At 42.5% G+C, this 25,015-nt stretch overlaps 1 protein-coding gene across 2 annotated transcripts; it reads right to left on the bottom strand.

Annotated features, from left to right (window-relative positions):
- Positions 1-1,288: 1,288 nt before the first annotated feature.
- ADAT1 (adenosine deaminase tRNA specific 1) lies at positions 1,289-23,087 on the bottom strand. Of its 2 annotated transcripts, XM_054579013.1 has the most exons (10): positions 23,067-23,087; positions 19,582-19,772; positions 19,195-19,263; positions 18,186-18,240; positions 17,592-17,722; positions 13,503-14,121; positions 11,393-11,538; positions 10,822-10,921; positions 4,452-4,538; positions 1,289-1,423 (listed from the first exon to the last, which is right to left on the bottom strand). In XM_054579013.1, exons 2-10 carry the CDS (start codon positions 19,748-19,750, stop codon positions 1,291-1,293), a joined length of 1,509 nt encoding a protein of 502 aa, XP_054434988.1. In that variant the 5' UTR covers positions 19,751-19,772; positions 23,067-23,087; the 3' UTR covers positions 1,289-1,290. The 2 variants fall into 2 exon arrangements, with proteins under 2 accessions (XP_054434988.1, XP_054434989.1); XM_054579014.1 differs by lacking the exons at positions 18,186-18,240; positions 19,582-19,772; positions 23,067-23,087 and having other exon boundaries at positions 19,195-19,279.
- Positions 23,088-25,015: the final 1,928 nt, after the last annotated feature.

Genomic DNA, 25,015 nt, shown 5'->3' with positions numbered 1-25,015 from the left:
AATCTAGAGACAAAAAGTAGATTACTGCTTGCCCTGGGGTTAAAGGGCCTGAGGGGAAAAGGGAAGTTTACTGCTAACAAGTACTCTACAGAGTCGAACAGTGTTCCCCCAAATTCAGAACAAAAAATATTTAAAAATTGATTGTGGCGATGTTTGCTTTGTACAATCTGAAGAAAAACCAGAGTATGTTTGCACAACTTGTTGGATATACCAAAACTACTAAAATGTATACTTTAAATGGGTTACTTTTATGGTATGTGAATTATAACTCAATAAAGCTTTATATTAAAAAATATTTAAAGCTATAAAGAAATGCTGAAGAACTGACAAGCACCTTGAGTAATCTCAACATGGGGAGCTTTTACTGTCAGGCAATAATTTAGGGTGTGAAGAGTTAAATACTAGATGTTAGTTAAACAGGCTTGGTTGCTAGATCTGTTGCTGATTTAGTCTAAGGACTTTTGGCCTTTTAGACAGTACTCTTTCCATTGAAAGTCACAGAAAACCATCTCAAACAGGCTTTCTCAAAACAATAGGAATTTATCTCATATAATTGAAGTCCAGGGTGGGCACTAGCATCAGGCATCTGTTTCGTTCTGTTGTCTTCATTCTAAAGCTGGCTGTCTCTATGTGGTAGGCAAAGTTCCAAGAGTATGTGGCTCTCCCAGCTCCTGATATGAGGGGAGGGGGAATCTTTCCTGATATCTCTTGCAATAGTTCCAGGACTGGCCAAGGCTAGATAGCTCACATTCCTGGGGCCAGGAATAAGGTTTCCTTCAACCAGGTCTCATGGTTGCATGGTTTCCCATTGAGTGGGAAAGGGTGGCTCTCTGAAAGAAGAAAAACTGGGTATATAAAACATATGTCTGCTGTGCCAGGCAAAGCTCTAGAACTTGCAGAGATTCAAACATTATCTCAGCCCGCTATATACTTGCTGAATTAATGTAGTAACACACAAAAGAGAGCATCACTTTTAAAGTATCCTATTTCAAATTCTTATTCCACAATTTTGAGAAGCAATAAAACACAAGTTAGGAAGGATGCCAAGGTCAATAGTGAGATGCCATTTTAGCAGTGAGCTGCTTCAATCAAGTATAGATTGTTCCACGTTCTGGAATTCCATCCCTCTTACACAGAAGAGATATGTTGCTCTGGTAGATGGCAGACTTTTTGTCCTGATTCAGCCACAACAAAAGCTAATGCTTGTCCAGCACAAAGGAAGAAGGTGGTCCAGCAGGATGGGCTGGAAAGTACCTTGCTACCAGTAAGCTCTTTGCAAACTTTCCCTTCTCATTTAAATTGGTGATAATCTGGTGGGTTTCTGATCCAGGATCCAAATGCATGCTTCCGGAGTGTGCTCCAGGCTTCCTGGTAAGCAGATGCAGCCTCCTTGTACTCTTGGTATGTCTCTAGCTTCTGCATCCTAATGCACACAGTACCACCAAGCAAACAGTTTCTCATTGGACAGCTCACCACCATGGACAACAAGACACCTGAGCAATCAGCTGGACAGATTCATTACAAGAGACTTAAGAACAAGAGAATTTTGGTATGCTTGCTTTCCTAGAGAGACTCTATCTCCTTTGCAGGGAATTCACTACAAAAGAACATGGATTAAAACAGGCAAGAATGAAAAGAATGCTAGTTTTGTCTGGTCCTGGTGAAATCAGGTAAAACAAAAATAACTATCATTTTTTGGTTGAAAGTTTTCTAAGTGTGTATGATTTCCACCAGAGGATACAGCCATTAGAAACTTCTCGACTGCATTTTCCCTAACAAAGCAAATCACTTTTCATTTCATCCATACTCTCCTCCTATGTACCGATAGCCGACCCCGCTCCCAATCCCCTAGTCAGCTCTGACTGCTAAAAAATGGCTGATATGTTGAGTACTATTTGTAATACTTATATCTAGTTTTAAAAGATTTTCATTGCAACAAAGACTCCTCTCTCTTTTGACCACACTTGAGTCAAGCTCCTCCCAGCTCTCTTCTCCACTTGGACCTTCAGCTCTGTCCTTGTATCTTATGGTTGAAGAAACTGACACTCATGTCTTATTGATCCAATTTTATCCTGCTTCTTAGCTCACTTCAGCAGAGCTAAGTTGCTATTTGCAGCAAAAATTGATTTCAGTTGCTTGATCAATTTCCTACAGCGTTTTGTTGGTTAATGGGTGGGATCTATACATATGACAATGTTAAACCTTACCTGAGCCCCGAGTTCCTAAAAAACAGCTGAGAAATCTCCCTGCCACCCTCCGTGTTCTGGGACATGGCTGACTGCAAACAGCTGTCCTTCCTCATGACTTAAGACTCATGGATGCCCCCATTGTTTACCTATCACAATGCCAGACACAGACCCTCCAAATTCTCATTCTTTCTCCCATAACGATTAGCTGAATTCACTGACCAATCTTGACAACATACCTGCTAACTTGACCGACTCTTAGTTACATGTCTCTCCTTATCCCAGGCCTCAGAGCGTTGATCACCCTCCTCCTGAGCCAGCCTCAGAGTGTGTAACAACCCCTTAACAGCCCCTCCTGAGAACCAGCTGACAGCAAGAAGAGACAGTTCCTGTTCAATTGTCCTGTCACACCACTGGCTCATCTCCTCCCCCCACCCCCACCCTGCCCCTCCCTGTTCCAGCTGTTCAGCCTCATTCACCTCTCTGTATAAAAGAAAACCCCTTTCCATTTGCCCTTTGAAAAACTTACAGAGCTGCTGATTGGAGAGTTCTTGCTACTGCATTCATCTCCTATTGCAATAGACCCCTCTTACTACAATGATCCTTTTGAGTGAAGTCTCTCTTTACTTAAGTCCAGATTTGTTTTTAATACACAGACTGTACAGAAACCCACCCAGTTCCAGTTTGATTCATTTTCCTAGACAAGAAACAAACAAACTGACCATGAGTGACTGGAGGGCATCAGTACTAACCACAGCATATGATGGTGATAACAGTGGCTAGCTGGATACTCCTCTGCTTCCCCATTGCTGTATAATAAAGACTTTGGCTGGTCTTTGTTACCAGTTCCTGGGAGGGAACCTCTCAACCTTAGAATTTCCCAGGGGATAGGACTGTCTTTGTTATTCATGGTGGACCCCTCAGATCATCCCTAAGTTTATGTTTAACAAGGTGACTCACAGTGGCCCTAGAGAGTTTCAGGATGGGGCAGGCCATGCCAGAAAGACCAACCATGAGATTGGAGACTTGGAGCACCAAATCACCAGTATCACCATAACCTCGTAAGATGGGAGGAGGAGATAAGGTTGAGTTCAATCACATCATGTGAACTACAATTCGATCAATCATTCTTATTGATAACCTCCTCCCTGCCACCTACAACTCTGAAGCTCAAGTCAGCTTCCTGGTTGGTGCTGAAAGAGTGATACATCCTGAAACTTTGAGTTTGGGACCCTGCCAGACCTTACCCTATGTGTCCTTTCTTTTAGCTGGTCCTAGCTTGTACTCTTTACAGTCAAAGGTAATTGTAACTATAGTGCTTTCCTGAATTCTATCAGTTGTTCTAGTGGATTGCTGAACCCGAGTAGGTAGTGAAAATCCCGAGTTTGCAGTCAATTGGTCAGAAGCGTGAGTGACTTGGGGCCCCCAAGCCTGTGGCTAGCATCTGAAATGAGGGCAGTTTGTAAGGACTATGCCCTTTATCCTGTGAAATTTGGCCCAACTCTGGGTAGTCAGTGTCTGAACTGCACCCACCCACCTGAGGTGGTTTTATAGTTCTCTACATTCCTGTTTGGAGAGTGATTTCAGTCATGGAGTTGCAGTTCACAACCACTGATGTGAACAAAAGAAAAAGAGACTTGAGCCCTGGCTGGTGTTGCTCAGTGGACTGAGTGTCAGCCTGTGAACTGAAAAGGTGGTTCGTTTGACTCTTGGTCAGGGCACATGCCTGGGTTGTAGGCCAGGTCCCCCGCAGGGGGCGTGCAAAAGGCAACAGGTGGATGTTTCTCTGGCACACGGATGTTTCTCTCCCTCTCTTCCTCCCTCCCTTCCCTGCTCTCTAAAAATAAATAATTTTTAAAAAGTAATAAAAAATAAAAAAATAAAAATAGATAATAAATAAAATCTTAAAAAAAAAAAGAAAGAAAAAGACACTTGACATTCCTAACTACACTGCTCTACAAGCGCTCATATTTCCACAATGCTTTCTGTCTGACGGCAAAATGAAGGGAGGGCCTGGAATGTTCCTAAACCCAATTCTACCCTTAGTCTCTTGTGACTTTGTACCACCAAACTACCTGTCCTCCACACCTCAGATCATACACGAGTCTGCAAGCAGAGCCATGGGAATAGAAGAGCATGTGGTCAGGAATAAGTGCCCACTGGCCTGCTGAAACACCACTCCTGCTTAAAGCCTCCTGCTACTCAGAGCCGGAACTAAACCAGAAGTCTTCCTAAATATGAAAAAACATTGGTCAATACCATCACCTGAGGGAGTCTGGCCACTTGTCCTCTGAAATACTGCTTAGCAGCTTCTGGAACGATCTAAAGAGTTCCACTTTGCTGATTCGAGATCTGTTTGGAAAAAGACGAAGAGGATTTATTAAGTGTTTGCTATGTACCATGTCCCTATCAAAGATAGCAGGCTTCACGAGGTTTTGGATGTGCCTGAACCCCATTTTGGGAGAAAATCGAGACCCAAGGGTCTGATTAGGTCAAGGCACAAAAATGAATCTCATCTTAAGAAATGTCATCAGCATGAAATCATCAAGGTGACAGGTTCAAATGGGATAAAGGCAGAGGTGAAATTACTAAATTCCCCCCAGGATACCTATCAGCCATGTTGGCTAACTCCTTTCAGGGGAGCTGGCCCCTTAGGTAATACTACTTAGAAGAAATTAAAAGCTTTGTTTCAGAAGCCTGAATGCTTCGACTTGTATATAGTCCAATTCGATGAGCCATCTAAGGCAGAATCTCCAAACTACCTCTTGGGCATTAAGGACCTTTGAAGGCCAACCTATTGCTTCAAACAACAAGCTTCACAGAAGTCACTGTTTGGAACAGTGAAGAAAGTGAGTATGGATTCCTTACCAGCCCACCTGGGCCTTCTTGGTTTGGCCCATCCAGGTTGGCTATGGCCTGGGTTGTATGCGTGCCTCTTACCTTTCCCTCATATACACAATGAGCTGATCTAGGAGTTGGGAACTGTTGTGTGTGCCCACAATGTATAGTCTCACTTTTACACACCATACCCTTCACTGTCTTCACAAATTGTACTATCAGCTTGGACACAGTGGTCATACCAGTACCTATGATATAAAGGGTGGCACAGTCTGCCAAGAAACTCCCTTACTTGGCTGGTACCTAGCCTTCTGAAGGAAGCACTGCTTAAAGCAGAACCCTGAAGCCTCACAGGCTGCTCTTTCCTGGGCCTTAATTGTGGTAAGTGGTTGTTGGCACTCAGGAACATAAAGCTGTTTTAACATTTAAAAACCTCCAAAGTCAAAAAACTAATGGAACTCATTAACAGATTAAAGGAGAAAAGTAATATAACTATAGAAAAATGTATGGAGAAAAATCATTTGTTAGAATTCAACATCTACCAAATGAATTAAAACCTTTTACCAATGAGGACTAAGTAAGGTATTTAAATTCACAGAGGGTATCTATAAAAACCTACAGCAAATATATGTCCTTAAAATCATGAATAAGACAAGGGTCTTTCTATTAGTGCTTTTATCCAACATTATACAGTAAGACAAGAAATAAAAGGAATAAGGATTGAAAAGCAAAAAACAAAGCCATTATTTGCAGATGAGTGTGGTACTGACAGTTCTAGCCAGCAGAGTAAGTCAAGAAATGAATGGAATGGAAGATTAGAAAGGAAATACTACTTGCAAAAGATTATCTATATTAAAAAATTCCAAAAGAATTCCCAGATAAATTAGCGGAATAATAAGCATTAGTGAAGCTGCTGGATACAAAAACTGCAGCAGAGAGAAACAAAAAACTGGTTGTGATAGCAATGCTCAGAAAATGAAATAAAAATTACTTTAAATAGCATCTACAACAGACAAACTGTAAGATGTTGATTCTTGCCTCCTGGAATTCATGGGTCTGTGCAACCTCCCTGCGCCCCTCACCCTGAATGGGGCTGACCTGTATGAGTCTGCATGTTAGGAGGCTGCAGATGCAGTGTGACTTCTGAGGCTAGGTCATAAAAGACACTGTGGCTACTGCCTTGCTCTCCTGGATCACCTGCTCTGGGGAAAGCCAGACACTGTGTTGCAAAGATGAACACTGGTAGCCTTACGGAGAGATCCAAGTTGTGAGGAACTGAGGCACCATGCAGACAGCCAGAGCGGACCTGTCGGCCACATGGGTGAGCCATTTTGGAATCGAATCCTCCAGGCACAGTCAAGGCTTCAGGTGACTGCAGCCCTGGCAGGCATAATGGCCTGCCACCTCGTGAGTCCCTGAGTCAGAGTTATCCAGCTAAGCTCCTCCCAAATTCCTGACCCACAGAAACTATGAAACAATAAATGTTGACTGTTGTTTTAAGCCCCTAAGTTTGGGGGATAACCTGTTATACAGCAAGAGATAACTAATATAACATTTAAGGAATAACTCTAATAAAAGGTATGAAAGATTTATATGAAGAAAATTAAAGTTTACTGAAATATATATACATACATAAGAAGACCTAGGAAAGCTATACATATATATGTAATTTTTAAAAACATTTATTTATTTTTCTTTAGAGAGAGAGGAAGGTAGGGAGAAAGAGAGGGAGAGAAACATCAACGTGAGAAACATCGATTGGTTGCTTCTCATCCATGCCCTGATAGGGGACCAACCCGGAACCCAGGCGTGTGCCCTGAAAAGGATTCAAACTGGTGACCTTTCACTTGGTGGAATGACACCCAACCAACTGAACCACACAGGTCAGGGCTGTAATTCTTTTTAAAGGTTACACATTCACATCAATATTTCCAATCTAGCACTGTCTTTAACATACTCAGATATACTTAAATTTATTTTTTAATCCTTTCATCTTTTATAATCCAATGAGCCATATAATGATTATCTAGGTTGTTTGGTATGTGGACAGAGAGGGGAAGAGAATTTTCTACTTTAGGGCAAAGGAATTTGCCTATAAGAGGCAGAGTAAAATTAAGCTTCTTAAAAATGAGGGTTCTGTTATCTCTTTGTTGGTAAAACACCCACACACACACGATTTAAATAAAATAATTCCTGCCCTCGTTGGTGTGGCTCAGTGGATTGAGCGCCAGCCTGCGAATTGAAAGACTGCCAGTTCAATTCTCAGTCAGGGCACATGCCCGGGTTGCAGGCCAGGTCCCCAGTTGGGGGCATGGGAGAGGCAACAAACTGATATATCTCTCAAACATTATGTTTCTTTCCCTTTCTTTCTCCCTCTCTTCCTGTCTCTCTAAAAATAAATAAATAAAATCTAAATAAACTAAAAAAATAAAATAGTTCCTTTAGTGTTGCACTAGTATATTAAGTGTTTCTAATACCCCAGTCTGAGTTCATATTCCCTATAGTTCTAAAGAAGGTGGTCCCTGGATGTCAGCATTCAGGAATGAGCAATGGGAAAACCCGGTTTCTTCCCAGCAGTTGCTGGTCTTTAGAATAAAAGTAACTGACTCACAAATAATATGAAGCATTATTTGACAAATGAAGAGAAAATCAATCTTAACAAGACATCTACTGCAAGCCCTGCATCATGTTAGAGGCATTCTCTTTCATTCAATTCTCACAACAGTCCTGGGCAATAGATACTGTTGGTTACCCTTGCTTTATTGCTGCAAAAACAGAGGCTCAGAGAGATAATTTTCCCAGGTTCACACAAGCAGGGAGAAAGGAGGCCAGAAACTCCAAAGCATCTACTCTTTCCAAAATATACCTCCTTCCTGTATGGAGTTTGCCTTCTAATTGGAGAGGCATCCACAATGTGCCAGAGACCTCAGATCATCTACTCCGAAATCCTTCTTTTACAGATACGAACACACTGAAGCCCAGAGAACAACTAGACCTGTTCAAAGTAGCCTGGATAGCTGGAGACAGAGCAAACAGGAGGACAGCAGGCACGCCCAATCGCACAGAGAGCAAAGGTGCATTGGGAGAGGCTGGAAACCATTACGATGGGATTTAAAGAAAAGGTTGTAATTATGAGCCAGAAGGGAGCAGTGGCTGAGCTGAGTTTTTAACATGAAAGAGGGTGTGGATTTATAGTGAAGGAGAGCATTTTAGACTTAAGCAAAGCAGCAAACCAAAACCACAGTCGGAGGGTAGGGCCCGTGTGCGTAGCTGCTAGCCTGTCACCACAGCTCAACAGGAAACACGTGGTCCCCATCCCTCATGACCTGCTCTGCTCCCACAGCCTTGGTCCCCTGAGAGGTGCTAACAGTGTTGTGAGGCCAGGAAGGCACATAGGGAAAAATGTCCAAAAACCTCTACCCACAACATTTTCGTAAATATTACTCAAGTCAATATGCTAGGCCACCAAGGAGTCAGGCCAAGTCTGCCACTTAGGCTGTTTGAAAGCTGGTTATTGGCTATAAAGAATAAACCTTTTTTTTTTTTTTTAAAGTCTAATAAGATGTAAGTTGTCATTGTTTGGGTTGAATCAGGCTAATAAACATGTCAAAAAAATCCATCTGTGAAATTCAATTATATCTCTATAAAAGCATAATACAAAAAATGGAAAATCAATTTAGAGTGAAAAAGACAACCTATAAATTGTGGGAGCTCTACAAGTCACTCAGTACAGCCCAACCCAGACTGAGATGAAAATGCCTTTGGTGGAGAGGGCCACACCCCACAACCCCTCCCACCTCAGGCTATTGCAGAACAGTAGATGAGACCAGCTGAGCATTTCGCAAAAGAGGAATCAGTATGATAGATGCATAAACCTCCAAACACACAGCAATGAAAACTGTCTCATGTCCAGCAGCTCTTGAGTTCTACACTTCAGCAAAAGCCAATTTGAAGGTACAAGGTCCTATTCCGATGGTGCCCCTTTTTGTCAATGCAATCATTATGGAGCTTTATAAGAGAATCTTGGGTTCCAACCTTGACCTACTAAACCAGAATCCCTAGTAGAAAAGCCCAAGAAAGTATTCTTTTCAAAATCTCCCCCAAAATAGTGCTGGAATGACAAAGAATGAAGTTAGACCCTTATCTCATACCTTATGGAAAAAGTAACTCAAAATGGATCAGTCATAAACATAAGAGCTAAAACTGTAAAACTAGTAGAAGAAAACGTAGAGCAAATCTTTGAGACCTAGGATTAGGCAATGGTTTCTTAGATATGAAACCAAAGGCACAAATTGCAAACAAAACAAAACAAAAAAGATAAAATAGACATCAAAATTTTAAACTTTAAAACACTCAAACAGTGAAAAGACAACACACAGAATTGGAGAAATTATTTGTAAATGTGTATCTAATAAAGGACTAGTGTCTAGAATGTATGAAGAAATCTTGCATCTCAATAATAAAAGATAAATGAAACAATTTTTTAAATGGGTTAAGGCCCTGGCTGGGTAGCTCAGTTGGTTAGAGTGTCATGCCAATATGCCAAGGTTGGGTTCAATCTCCAGTCAGGGCACACACAAGAAACAACCAATGAATGCATAAACAAGTAGAACAACAAATTGATGTCTCTCTCTCTCTCTCTCTCAAACCAATAAGTAAAATTTTAAAAAATGGGCTAAGATCTGAATAGATATTTCTCCAAAGAACATATACAAATGGCTAATAAGTATGTGAAAAGATACCCACATCATTAGTTATAAGGAATATGCTAATCAAAACCGCAGTGAGATAGCACTTCACACCCACTAGAATGGCTTCAATAAAAACAAAACAAAACAAACAATAGTATTGTAAATGATGAAGGATAACTGAAACTCTCATACATTGCTGGGGGAAGTTTTAAAATGGTGTTGCTGTCATGGAAAACAGCTTGGCATTTCCTCAAAAAGTGAAACCCAAGGTTATCACGTGACCCAGGAATCCCACCCCTAGGCATGCAGGAGAGAACTGAAAACAGTCAGGTGCTCTCCCTCCTGGGAGCACTCCGAGTCTTTCCCTTCCTGGTCTTCTTCCCCCACAGGCCACTCTGAGGGATCCCATCAGACTTGCAACCAGAGGAACAATGGGGAGCGGCAGCTTGCCCCTGGTTAACCCCTTGAACCTGCCTCCAAGGTTCCTTTTCTCTGACTTCGCAGGGAGCTGACAGCAGCCCCACCTTGGCTTCCTTCCTTCTCATAATATTTCAAGGGAGCCAACGTAGCCCACCTCGTCTCTTTCCTGTTGCTTCTTCTCTCCTAGGCCCTTCCTTGCTACACTGTCCCTAGCTTAAATAAATGTATACTCAAAATTTTAAAAAAAGTCTGCTCCAAATCTTGTATACAAATGTTCATGGCAGCATATTCGTAATAGCCAAAAAGTGAAATAACCCAAATGTCTGTCAATGGATGAACAGATAAACAAAAGGTGATATATTCATACAATAGAATATTATTTAGCCATAAAACAGAATGAAGGACTGATAAACGCCACAACATGAATGGACCCTGAAAACATGCTAAGTGAATTAAGTTAGACATAAAAACCCACATAATATATATTCCATTTATGTGCTACGTCCAGAATAGATAAATCCATGGAGATAGGCTATAAACAAGGGTTGCCAGGGGTGGGGAGAGGGAGAGGTGGAGAGTGACTGCTAATGGGTGTAGGGTTTTCTTTTGGGGGTGATGAAAATGTTCTGGAATTCGTGGTGAGGCTCAAGCACACCACCATCTCCGTCTGCCCCAGTATGCTGTACCTGGCCTGAAGGCTGCTGATTCCCTTCTTTGTTGTTCCCTGTGGAAAGCCATTGGCAGTGACATCTAACGGCTGCTCAGGTACTGCACTCCAGCTGATGGCTATGAAAAGATAAGATTCTAGGGTTAAAACTATTCAGTTTTCTGTAAGTTTCAGAGGTGTTTTAATAAAAATATCTCCCTGCCTTTGCAGACCCACGAGAGCTGGATACAACGTCAGACACAATGGCTGTCACTCTGACACAGGGTACAAGTGGTTTATTCGTGATTAATCAACATCATCATCATCATCCTAATCACTGAGCACTTATGAAACAGAATTTCTCATTTAATTCTCATAACAATCCTAATAAATAAATGATATGTTTATCTGGAGATGACTAAATTGAGGCTGAGGGAGAATAAGTAGGTTGCCCAGGGTCACACAGAACATGAACTTGACACAGTGTGGGTGCCTCCAGAGCCCACACTGTTGACCGTTTGGGTGGTATACTGCCTCCCCAGGCTGGGTATACGCCACTCCATGGTCTGGGGAAAAGTTACTCCAGGGCAAGTGGAACCTGGATCCCTTACCTGCTCCGCAAGGAACAAGTCGGCCTGGGCTGTCAGCCCTTTTTGTCTGCACTGCACAGCGGCTCTGCTCAAACAGTAAATCTGACTGCTGTATTTTTACTTCTTGAACTCCAAACCCTTTGGGTAAAGCTGAGATATTCTGACACCTAAATGTGAGGGGAAAATGCATTCAGTTTAGACTCACTCCTTGAGAAAGAGAATATCTAGGATTGTGGACCCCATTGCTCTTTCTGTGTCTCAGTGGGAGGCAAAGGCCTTTAGGCGTGTGTGGATTTGTTTATTTATGGGGAGGGAAGTACAGGAGAGTGTGAGAGAACAGAATCTAAACCATATGAAACTTATGGCTGGAGGAGGATCTCCTCCCGTTACTCTGAAGTGATAACTAGTTGAGTTACCACCCCTCAGTGATTTCATAACACCAAACTCCATTCTTGATATCAGTTTTGAAAGATTTGAAAACCTTAAGAAGAGATACTAATTTGTTGGCATCTGCTTCCTAGGGAATCCTTTAAACACACCAGAATCCAAAGTTATCCTATAACATAAACCTTCACTTGCTTCCCTTGTATCTTTCACGTAAACTCAGTGCCAATACAATGCTGTTTTAGACGTGAGCAGACAGCAATTTAAAAGTCTCAGGACAGGGAAAACATGGGAAACACAGAAAACATCTTGGGCAGAGTGGTTAGGGTTGCTTTCATTTTTTTTAAACCCCTTTATGGGGATATAGTTTGTATACCAAAAAATTTGCCCATTTGAAGTCTAACGTTCAAAGTTTTTTTTAGTACAGTCACAGACTTGTGCCAAGTATCAGCACAGTCTAAGTTTATAACGTTTTCATCAAGCCAACAGAAACCCCGCACCAATTAGCAGCCACTCCCCATCCCTTCTCCAGCCCCCAGCACTCATGAGTCTTCTCTCTCTCTCTCTCTCTCTCTCTCGATTGCCTATTTTGGTTTTTTCATTATGTGAAATCATGCATTGCGTGGCTTCTTTCACTTGGCATAAGATTTTCAAGGTTTATCCATGTTGCAACAGGTATCAGTCCTTCAATTTTTGTGGCTGAGTAACATTCCACTGTTTGGATATACCATATTTATCCATTTATCAGTTGATGAACATTTGGGTTGTTTCACTTTTGGGCTACTATGACTATTGCTGCTGTGAACATTCACGTACAAGTTTTTACGTGGATATGTTTTCATTTCTCTTGGGGATGTGCCCAGAAGTGGAACTGCTGGGCCACGCTCTGGGGCCGCTTCCTGGAGCCGGCTTCAGGGGTGGTCGCTTGACAGGCCCACAGGCTTCCCCTGGCCCTGGCTTCGTCCTGCCCTCAGCTCTCACAGCATTCACTGGGTCTGGCTGCCTTCTTTAGGAAGGCCACACTTGAGCGGTCATCCGCTGTCACTTATCTTTTCAAAAATTAACAGTAATGTCTGAAGATTAAAAAAAAAATTTAACAGCAATATATGTACCCTGTAGAAAAATTAGAAAACAGTAATCACAAAGAAAAAACTACCCATCCTACACCAGAAGGAAGATGTGTATATCCTCCTACAATTCTCCTATATGCATATGTACTGTGAGACCAACACAAACTTATTTTATGTTCTAAATTGCCCTTTAAACTCATAGAGAGAGAGAAGAGTAACAGCTATGGGGGGTGGTTTAGGGGGTGGAGGGGTTGAGCAAAAAGGAAAAAGGACTCATGGACACGGACAACAAACAGGGTGGTGACTGCAGGGGAGAGGGTCTATAAGGGGGATAAATGGTAATGGGAGAAAATACAGTAAAATAAAAACAAAATAAAATAAATGGCTCTTTAAACATGATGAGCATCTTACCATATTAAATTTATTCAATAGGAGTCTTAACAAAAACTACTTGATCTATTGCTGGCCATTTTAGTGGTTTCCTTTGCTTTTTTAAAAATGACTTCACACAAAGCTAAATGTTTGAATACTTCCTTAATTATTCCTTTAGGACAAATTCCTAGCAGTGGAACTGCTGGATCAAAATGCGTGGATATTTCTAAGGCTCTTTGGACACCCTCTCAGGCTGCTTCTTGGAAAGACTGTTCCAACGGCTCCCTCCCTCCCTACCCTCTCACCTCCCAGTTAGCGCTCTCCACATGGCCTCCTGGCTGTACGGGCACTTCCCGATGACCACTGCTGACAGGTAGATGGGCTCTTCTAGAAAGTGCATCAACAGTGACCCCTGGCATCCGAGGACATTCCACCGCGCCAACTTGTCACTGCAGGACATGGAGCAAGTCCTGTCTCCCCGGCCGGGCTTCACGCGGAGCAGCCCCACCCGGTGATACGCAGCACCAGGCTTCCCCGAGTCTCCAGCTTCCCCAGGCACACACTTAGCTCCAGTTCTATAAACATCCACCACTTTGGCACCACTGGGGGCCATTCCAGCGGCAGTGGCCGGTTCCTCTGAGGTGAGATTAGAGCTGCCGACTCTTGGTAGGACTGGGCTACTTTCCTGATCGCCAGAACTCTGAAGGTGAGCCTCACCGTTGGCAACTTTTCTGGCAGGAGTCCTGGGCTGAAGCCTCATTTTTTTGGCCACAGGACTGTCCAGGTCTTTGCATTTCCTTTTATCTTCAGTAGCTTCCAGGTTACCCCTGGCTTCTACTGATGGGTTATGGGCCCAATCTCTACTGACAGGACAGCATGGCTGATCTTCAAACTCGAGCATTGGAATGATGGAGGCATCCCCGCCTACAGGAGAAGAAACTCCTTAAACCAGTGGTTCTCAGAAGTGAGACCAGCCACAGCAGCATCCCTTGGGAACTTGTTAGAAATGCAAACTCTTGGGACCCACGCTAGACCTGCTGCATCAGAAACTCTGGAGGTGGTATCCAGCAGTTGGTGTATTAATCAACTCTCCAGGTGATTCTGATGCAAGCTCAAGTTTGAGAACCATTGCATTAAAACAAAGCTCAATATTATTCTTCCAGCTGATCTGAGATGAATTAAGAACACTTGCCCAGATTTCCCTAATATGAATCATCTTGTTGATGACTCCTGACCTTCTCCTAGACTCAGTGAGTTAGAATTTTTGGAGGGCAGGGATCTGGAAAACTGAATATTTTAATAAAGATCCCAATTCTTAGCACAGGAAGTTTTAGAAACACTAGTTTAGACCAGGGTTTCTCAAACCTCTGCATTATTGACATTTTGGGCCAGATAATTCCTTGCTGTGGGGTCTGTGCTGTACATTATAGGATATTTAGCAACCTCCCTGGTCTCTACTTGTTAGAGTAATAGCAGTCCCTAGTCTGACCATCAAAAATGTCTCTAGATGTTGCCAAACGTCCCCCTGGGGAACCAATGGTTTAGAATAAGCAGTTTGACAAGTGCATTTTGTGGAATGTTATCCTATAAGATGCACTGGAAAACAAAAGTGGGTGGCTGATTTCATGGTTAAGATATTGGGTTGGCCAAAATTTCCATAAGATGGCTTTAGTAGCACTTAGTTGTCTATAAATTCATTCGAAACAATTTTGTTAGATTGTATTTTGACAGCTGTCATATCAGCATGCATTTTTTAAAAAACTTATCAAAATTGGTGAATTTTTGTGTAGTCATTTTAATACTGAAGATGGAAGAAAATAAAGATTTTCAGCATATTATACTTTATTATTTCAAGAATGGTTAAAATTCAACTAAAATGCAAAAAATGACTTGTGTAGTGTACGGAGAAGGTGCTATGACTGATCGAGCATGTGAAAAGTGGTTTGCAAAATTTCTTGCTGGGTGTTTCTCACTGGACGATAATGCTCCACAGTCGGGTAGACCAGTTGAAGTTGACAGCGACCAAATTGAAACATTAATTGAAAACAATCAATATTATACCACACAAGAGATAGCCAACATATTCAAAATATCCAAATCAATAAAGTTATTGGTGAAAATGAAAAATGTGTCTTTTATTTTATGGAAAAAAACCATACAGACTTTTTGGCCAACCCAATAAATTTGGTAAACAATGTTTACAACTTCCCCCTCTTGGATATGTATGTGCATATCCTTAAACTCTGCAGTAAATCACACAGCTGGTGTTTCCCTGCACTGGTTTAGGAATTTCTGACCTATCCTGTGCTTACAGGGAATCAAACAAACAAAACCCAGAGCTTAGTAAAAACCACAGCTTCCTGTTTTTCAAACACTAACCTAATGTATGTTGCTTTCCTAAAATATGTGAATAATACATCTGTAGCCTTATAATCAAAGAGTGGGAAAGGCAAGCGATGCAGACGTGGGAGTGTTGCCAGAGAGGCCAGCTGGCAGATTTCCAGAGACCTCACAAGGTGACAGTGACTTTGGAGTATTCACCAGGGCTCGCCTCCCACTCTGCAGGCTCAGAGATTTGATCTTGACAGATGCCTGAACTCAAGAGGCTGACTCATGCTAACAAAACTCATAAATAAGAGTCTGCAGTAGCTAATCCATGCACCAAAGTATCAATTAGTAATGAGGAATAAATGCGAGGACAGCCAGATAATCATGTTCTTTATGTAGTGTTCTTTCTGCAGACAAACCATGGGTGAACATCCCATTTAAAACAATTTTTTTAGCCCTGGTTAATGTGGCTCAGTGGATTGAGTGCCGGCCTGTGATTCAAAGAGTCGCTTGTTCGATTCCCAGCCTAGGGCACATGCCTGGGTTGCAGGCCAGGTCCCCAGTAGGGCGTGCACGAGAGGCAGCCACACATTGATGTTTCTCTCCCTTTCTTTCTTCTTCCCTTCCCCTCTCTAAAAATAAATAAATAAAATTTTTAATTTTTTTTTTTTTAAATGAGCTGGGAAAGTTACATCAGTACTTCTAGATTTTGATTTCAAAGGCCAGTAAAATTTCGAAAGGGTTTTAAGATCAACAGAGGGTGGTCAACTTTCTATTTCATAAAGTAAGATCTTTAAAAATCCCAGTTGCAATTATTAAAAATGATTAAACTCTCATAAACTTTAAATGACCAGAAATTAGCTCTTTGAAAAATTCACTATATAGTAGTGATTTTTCTTATCGATCAGTACACCTCCACAGAGCAGTACCAGCCTGTGGATATGTCGTTTGATTAGGCAGCAGTCAGGCTAGTTTGATCATCAGATTGCAACTCTCTCCACAATGTGACCAGTGAATCAGCCAGGCCCTGGCTGTTCAAAGTGTGGTCCACAGGCCAACACTACTGGCACCAACCATGAGTTGATTAGAAATCCAGAACCTCAGGCTCCACCCCAGAATCTGGATCTAGATTTTAACAAGATCCCTGGGTGATTCATATGCATGTTACAGTTTGAGAAGCACAGAGTTAGGAAATATCCTTTGGTCCTTGGATCAGAGCACTCACCACTAAGAACACTGTGGATGATCTCTGCCTACCTCTGTAACTCTTTTTCAATAGACTTATTCTTTCTTAAGCTGTATTATATTTTTGATTTATGATTAAGTCTTGACAGCTATTCTGTCTCTTACAGTGATTATCTATCTCTACCTTAATCGCACATATTACTCTTAAAGTTTAATACTCAGTGGACAATCTTATGTCATTATTTCAAAGTTTTTTTGGGTGAAGGAATGTTACTGCCATCCCTGAGTTATTGTCTACAAAGGGCAGAAATTATTCTTAATTTTCAAGACAGAAAAACAGGATAGAAATAACTCTGTGTAGGCTAGGTCTGATCTTCTTGCCTAAAGCAACCACAGTACTTAAACATCCCCTTATAATTCATCAAAATTTACCTTAACCAACCATGACTGTCAACATTCCCTAAAAGACTCTATGAGTGTAGGGAAGGGACTACTCATTCCCTGCTATGTACCCAGTATATCATACTGTCCCTGACAAGTAGTAGAAAATATTTGTTGAATGAATGAATGAATGAATAAAGTGAGTTTGGGCATCTGGGTCTTATTGTTGGTTTCAGACCTAGTGAAGTTTCAGTTTTAGGTTTCCCAGTCCTGACTGGGAACTGAGAAGTGAGTGAGCCCCCCTCCCTGTAACACCCCCAACCCTGTGTTTTCTCGGCAGAGAAATGATTAGGCATACTGGCCTGTTCACAAAGATGCACTGTTGCCCGTTGTAGCTACACTTCAGCCAGAAGCACTTTTTTGAGAAACATGTCGATGGATAAGACCAACATAAGGAAGAAGATTATGCAACATTAATCCACAGGCTTGGATATACTTACAGGGCGTATGGCTGGAGAAAAATACAAACGACAGGTCTGGTTTGAGTTTCCACAATCCTTTCAGAGTTCCTGGCACAAAGATGCTATCCTCCTTCAGGGCAGCCGCCAAGTAAAGCTGATGAAGAAGGTACCTAAATGGGTGCAGGATGTTATCAGAATGACCACCAGTCTCTATGGTAAAGGGGAAGATTATGGCTGGGTGATTACTAAGAAAGAAAGATCTACTAAAGACCAATAGGATTGATAGTGATTTGGAATTATGAGAATGATCTAGACCAGTGATTCTCAAAGTGTGGCCCTTGAACTGGCAGCATAAGCATCATCTGGAATTTGATAGAAATGCAACTTCTCTGGCTCCTCCCTTGAGCTGCTGAATCAGCATCTCTGAGGGTAGGCCCAGCAATCTGGATTTTAACAAACCCTTTAGGTGATTCTGATGCACATTCAAGCATGAGAACCACTGTACAGACCAGTGCTATTCCAAGTTTAGTTCACAGGCTAACAAAATCAGTTTAACTCAGGAGCTTATTAGAAATGCAAACTCTGGGGCTCCCAAACCAGGCTAAATTGGACTCTCTGGGGATTTGACCTTACCTTTGGAAACTCCTTCTGGCTATGACCTCTGCATGGCTATCATTGAGGATGTCTCCTGTGGCAAAGACAAGACACCAGTGAAGAGGTATGGAACCTGGAGAAGCTCTGGTGTTTAGAAGCAGAACGCAGCAGTTTCCCTCCTCCAGCACCCAGGGTGGCCATGTAGCTCTGGGGGGCTTTGCCAGAAAGTATCACAATCATTAATGGCAATGCATTTATAGAAGGGTTCCTCAGCTCAGCACTGTTGACATTTTGAACCAGAAAATTCTTTGTTGTCAGGGTCTGTCCTGTGCATTGCCGGATGTTGAGCAACAACACTCCTGGCAGGCCAGCAGCATACTCTCCTCCCAACCTTCTGACAACCAAAAATGTCTTCAGGCATTGTCAAATATTCCCTGAAGGGCAAAACCTCCCTTAGCTGAGAACTACTAATTTATAGGAAAATCTTTATCTGGAGGACAGGGGTCCAGATCTTTTGTGCCCTGGTACCACACTCGTGCTCATAGTGATGCAGTCCCATGGAATTCAATCCATAGTGGTCCTGGAGCAGCTTCCTCATATACAGGAGGCAAAGCTGGGAAAATGGAGGAAGCAAACTCCAGGAGGCCTCTGTTCACGGAAAGCAGAAGGTGAAGATGCCAGATCTCTAAGGAATTTCCACATTCTTTGTGGTGCCGAAGTCTCCATTTAATTCAAGATTGCTTTCTGGGGCTTCAGCAAAGTAATGTGGATTAGCTAAGACCGGGAACTTCTGGTTTGAGCATGACGATACTGGCCAACTTTCAATCCATTCAGAAAGCGTGTTCCTGGCAGCCTCTGCTTGCACTGTTTATTTTGATTCTTTAGGTGGGTTCTGTCCTTCCACCTGGAGTGACAGCCAGTGAGAGCTGAAATGTCGGCTACCTCAAAAATATGACCCCTTTGCCCTGAAGAGGAGAGGAAAGAGCAACAGGGACACTGTTTCCAAAGCTCCCCAGACAGGCACTGCTTAGGCCCCATGTGGGCTTACCGCTCTTCCTCATTTTGGACTGGCCAATGCATTTTGTTCCTGTTCCCATTGAGACAACTTCCTTTGTCACTGAGGGGATAAAGAAAAACAAATCGTTAAGTGAGCTTTCAGAAACTGAATGGTCCCCAGCCCTCAGGTTTAGTAAGTCTGCACATTCCTCCAGACTAGACTAGAGCATTCCAGTAGGCGGACCCATCAGAGAGGACGACTGCGGTTCCAGTAGGGCCGTCTCCCGGCTTGACGCACTGCGCCCCCTGGCGGAGGTCTGGGGAACATGCCCAATATCACAGTTTATACCTGGCGAGGACTGCCCCTGTAGAGCCAGCCATGTGTAATTTTACCATCTCTGACAAGGAGAGGGAGAGTTTCAAGTAGAAAAGGACTCACCTTGCTCCTGTTCGTCACGGCAGTCACAGGGCTGGCCACCTATAGGCTGTATCTTCACCACGGCTGCTACCAACGTCCATTCACGGTTGGGTTCGGGCTTACCCTGCTTGGGCAGCCTATTCCTATAGTGCTCGTAACATAGGCTTGCAATCTCATTTGGGGTCCACATAGTCTGAGTTGGTGCTGAGACCCTAATCAAAAACCACAACCATCAGAAGTACAGGAGCCTTTCCCTTCCTTCTCGTCCTCCCCAGCAGGTGTGCGTCTCCTAAACTCTCAGGTACAAGACTTGCAACCATGGGAACAGTGGGCAGTGGCAGCTTGTCCAAGGCTAAGCCCCTGAACCTGTCCTCAAGGGCCCCTTTTCTCTGACTCTCCCGTGAGCTGACAGCAACCCTGCCTTGGCTTCTTTCTTTCCATTAATAAGTGTACTCTCAAAAATAAAAAACAAACAAAAAAAGCACAGAAAGGAGGACCAATGCACGATGCTACACCCTGGCACCAGTGTGCTTCAGCAGGCTTTCAGATGTAGCCCAACCATGTTCATACTGAGTTTTCTCTATCTGAAACTCCATGCTAATTTTCTCCTACTTCCCTGCATTTTTCATCTTTAAGGAAAGATCAAAGAAGTCCCAAATCCCACCAATCCCAAAAGAGAGCCTATTTCTTCTGTTTTTTAATCCCCCTTTACAGGAATTTTGTTTTTCTCTTTTCTCTCCCAGATTGGTTCTTCACACCTCCCTGTAGGAAATCTCCCACTGACGCCCCTATCAGGAAAGCAACCCTTTTTCTCTAATAATGTTTTTTATGAAGCAGAGGGGAGGAGTGACAGAGCCCAGTGGTTTCTCACTAGTCAAGTGTTCTCATAGGAAATTTTGAACAGCGTGGGCTTGAGTAACCCTTTCTGGGTTCCAGTTATGGCTTTGCTTATATTAACTGTGTGGAATTGGGTAGATAAATCTGTGTCTGTTTGTCCATCTGCTAAAATAGGGATAACAACAGTATTTAATCCATGGGGTTACTGTGAGGATTAAATAATATTTATAAAAAGTAACTGCTGCCCTGGCTGGGAAGCTCAGTTAGTTAGAACATTGCTCCAACAGGCCAGGGTTCTGGGTTTGATCCCTAGTCTGGGTACATATAAGAATCAACCAATGAATGAAAAGATCAGTGGGACAACAAATCAGTATTTCTCTCTTCCTCTCTTTTTCTCTAAAATCAATTAAAAAAAATTAAAAACTGCTATAATATTGAGAATTCTTACTGTCAACTGTGATTAATATTATTAAAAAGAAACACTGATTTCCCTGATTGATTTGCCCTGAGCTCCTCGAAAGGGAGGGGCACTGAAATGGGTACATAAAGCCATGAATACAAACCATTGAACAGGTCAGACCTGAGAGAGGCCTAAGATACTTTGCCAGAAACTTTTCCACTCTTGACTGTTGACTCCATTAATGACCTCATTTGGACTCTAATGTATGAAAAGCTTCTTGGTAGAAAAAGGGATCATATGGTGATCAGGACAAAGCTAAACGTTTAAAAAGGAAAAAGACTTAGTACTGAGTCCCAATGCATGTACCTTCTGAAACCTGATGTTTCTACAATAAGCTCCATACCTTGTGTAAAATAAACTACATAAGGAGGACCTTAGACCAGTGTTGCTCTAATGGCCATGGTGGACTATGTAAGCGGGCCAAGATCTAAGCCTGTTAATCCTTCAAGACGTGGAGGAAAAAGGGGTCGCATACTAAGCCTGACAAGTTTAGGGGAGGCCTGCATAGCGGCTTTACAAACTCAGAGACCAAAAGTAGCTACATAGATGGTCTGTACACAAAAATTCCTAACTAAAGCCCTGACTGGTGTGGATCAGTTGAGCATCACTCTGCAAAGCAAAATGTCGCTGGTTCGGCTCATGGTCAGGGCACCTGCCTGGGTTGCTGGTACCATCCCCCGTCAGGAAATGTGCAAGAGGCAACCCATTGATGTTTCTCTCTCATATTGATGTTTTTCTCCCTCTTTTTTCCTTCCTTTCCCTCTCCCTAAATTAAATTTTAAAAACTTTAAGAAAAAAAAAGTTTAAAGAAATCCTAACTAAAAGCGAATTCTAGTGGGTAGTAACATCCTAGGCCTGGAGCTTCCTTGACAGAGTTCAACCTTTACCTTAAGTGAAACTATTGTCTTTTTGCATCTAAGATAACATACTTTTGAAATATCGGAGTGCTCTCATTTTCCAGAACCCCCTCATTGTTATCTTGTTCCCCATACAACAACTCTATGTGCTATAAGTGTTAAAATTAACTATGCTGTACCCACCAATGTAAAAACTATGTTTCTTTTGCCTTTTTTATCCAACCCCAGATTTCCCTGCTTAGCCTTCTTCAGTCCCCTTAATCTACATGAATTTCATGTAACCCTCCTTATGTCTCCTTTTATTCTAATATATAAAATAAGCTGCAAAACTGCCATTCTCCAGAGTATTTTCTCAATCCACCATGATTTTGCTTCCTGGCAATGGTCAGTTTGGCTCAAATAAGCTTATAAAAATTCCATGCAGGTCTGGACATTTCTTACCTGAACAAAGCTTACATCAAAACACTAAGGACAACCAATCACAAACAGCCAATTAGGCTTTAAGCTAGAGCCAATTAAATAATTTCCTTTCTTGTTTATGCACTTTCTGTCTTTCCTCTAGCTGTGTCTGCGGAGTGCTCCAAACCACCTCTGGTTTGGTGCTGGTGGACTGATATTGTTTTATGCTCAAATAAACTTTTGAAAATTTTATTATGCCCTTTTATTTATTTTTTAATAGGTCACACGTGCAGGCCTGTTATTGCAATAATCGGTCACGGAAAATCAGACCACAGTGATTTAAAACAAAGATGTGGCAGGAACTGACATAAATTGTTCCTTTAAAGTCAGAGAACAAACCTAAGTCTTGCATCTATTGGAGCAAAATAAAAGTTTGGGAGATGCTAAACTCCTCCATTTGGATTTGCCTCTCATTCCCAGGGGTGAGGGGGGCGGGGAGGGAGGAGCCAGCTATCACAGGGCAGTATATTTTATGAAGGCAGATACTCAGGGAACCAACTTGTAATGAAACCAGACACATCACAAACCATTAATAGCAGCCAAGGAAGACGGAACTTGCTAGAGGAAACGTTGACTCCCTAAGATGAAGCACCCCAGAACTGTACCATCACCTCATTCACGTAGTTAAGTCTGGATGAGTATGCACAATGGTTGAATAAATGTTTTTGATATACCGGGTCCACTAAAATTCAAATCCACTCTCTCCTATATCTTGAATAGCTTCTTCCAGTGCAACCATTGGCTCAAACAGACCTTTCCCCAGAAGACCTATTGTTATGACAATTGCAAAATGCCTAAGAACCTATTTCCTTTTCACATGAAAATTAAGGTAGGTCGGCTGCCAGCGGGGTAAAGAAAGGACTTAAGCAATGTAGAAAGGACAGTAAACGTACTTCCCTCAAGGCCCCTCAATACCCTGGGAAGTGGCCCCTCTTCTCGACCGGCTGTAGAGGTCTGCGCTGGGGCCCATCCGGCCAGTTACACGAGCGACTCAAGGTTACAAGGCAGCCTCTGGTCCATGAAGCAGAGACAACGTGCGTGCCTGCCTCCTTGGCTTTTGCGGTATGCAAATACCCCGCGCTCGCGCTACACGCGGTGTACGTTGGCACGTCCTTGAAAGCAGCATCACTTTCCCACGTGCCGTGCATCGTGGGTAGCACGGTCCTCAACTCCTCCCAGAAGCCCCAGAGTCCCCCACCACATTCCGTTGCCCCCCATCGCGTAAACCCACCACCTCACCGATGCTACCCGCCCACCTTTACGACGCGCGCTCTGAAGGGAAGGAACGGAACCCCGGTAGCGTAGGGAACGTGACGTCACAAAGAGGCTGTTCTTCCAGGCCCCACCCCCAGAAGTGCGCAGTGATCGCTGGCTCTTGTAGTCTTTCTGCGGGGAGGTGGGTGCTTGGTGCTTAGCGCCCTGCGGCTTTCGGAGCTGTGTGTAGGTACCGATTGAACGGGCTGAAGGAAGCTGACTGCGTGGTAAGACATGGTTGAAGTAACAGTAGAATGATACCGTGACTTGGAACCCTAGTCTGAATTTCTGTATAAAACAGCGCTGTCCAATAGAACTATAATATGAGGCAGGTATGTAATTAAAAATTTTCTAGTAGATATATTTTAAAAAGTCAAATGAAATAGGTAAAACTAATTTTAAAAATATATTTTACTTAACCCACTATATTATTTCACCGTGTAATCAATATGTTAAAAAATATTGAGGCATTTTACATTATTTTTGTATACAAGTTTAAGAAATCTGCTGTGTATTTACACTTAGAGTACATCTTAATTCGAACCAGCCACATTTTAAATACTCAATAGCCACATGTGGCTAGTGGCTACTGTATTGGACAGCGCTAGAGTAAAACCTTTGGAGTGCCAGGAATAGGCAGAATAAGCTGTTTGGATTGTTCAGGAGCCTGTACAATATCACAACTGTATAGCTCAATTTCTGAAGATGAGAGAATTCACTTTTCTTGTTAGCTCTCAAAAGTTAGACAGAATTCAATTTACTTGACCCCATCCATCTCTCTAGTTTAGGGACAAGGACCAGAGGCCTCCTCCAAGTCTAAGGACCCTGATCTTCATTTCTTTCTCCATCTTTCATCTGCAACTGACTTCCCTCTTCTGTCTTTAAAAAAGAGCTGATTCTGGCAGGAGAATCATCTTCGAGGGTTGTCTCAGGGATTGGGACCACCACCAATCTAGTTGCAGAAGTTAAAAAAGTGAGTCACCCTCCTATTTAGGCTGAGTCACCCTCTCTTAACCCCAACTTTTGCCTTTTCTTGTCTTTTCCAACTCCAGTTCTTTTTCAGAGAAGCCAAAATGCAAGTGTAATGTCAATTCCCTGCTTAAGTATTTCAGTGACTTACCAGTGCTTAAAGATAAATCTATTTTTCAATTATACTTGACATACAATATATTAGTATCAGGTGTACAACATAGTGATTAGACAATTACATACCTCTTAAAGTGATCACCACTATTCAGCACTCTTAAAATACAAAATTCTACAGCAGGGCTCACAGTCCTGCATGCCCAGCCCCCTCCTGCCTTACCTGATGGTGTCTGTTTGAGCTTCTGTATTCTCCTGGCATTGCCTTCTCCATGCTCCTTCCTACTACAGGGTCTTTGCACTTGACACACTATGGAAAGTCCCAACTCTCCTTTGATTATCTTCCCTCAGATGTCTGACCTAACGTTCTCAGGGAAACTTTCCTTATCTAGGTCTGTTAGTTTCTCGATGCCCCAAGGACCTTTCCTTCAAAGCATTTACCAGAGCTGCCAATTTATACATTTTTAATTGTTTATTAAATGTCTTTCTTACACTTCTAGAAGCT

The sequence above is a fragment of the Pteronotus mesoamericanus genome, unplaced genomic scaffold (assembly GCF_021234165.1).
Source record: "Pteronotus mesoamericanus isolate MK-2021 breed Mesoamerican mustached bat unplaced genomic scaffold, CSHL_Meso_final contig_52, whole genome shotgun sequence".
NCBI classification, from domain to species: Eukaryota; Metazoa; Chordata; class Mammalia; order Chiroptera; family Mormoopidae; genus Pteronotus; species Pteronotus mesoamericanus.
This window is presented reverse-complemented; position numbering and strand designations above follow the sequence as displayed.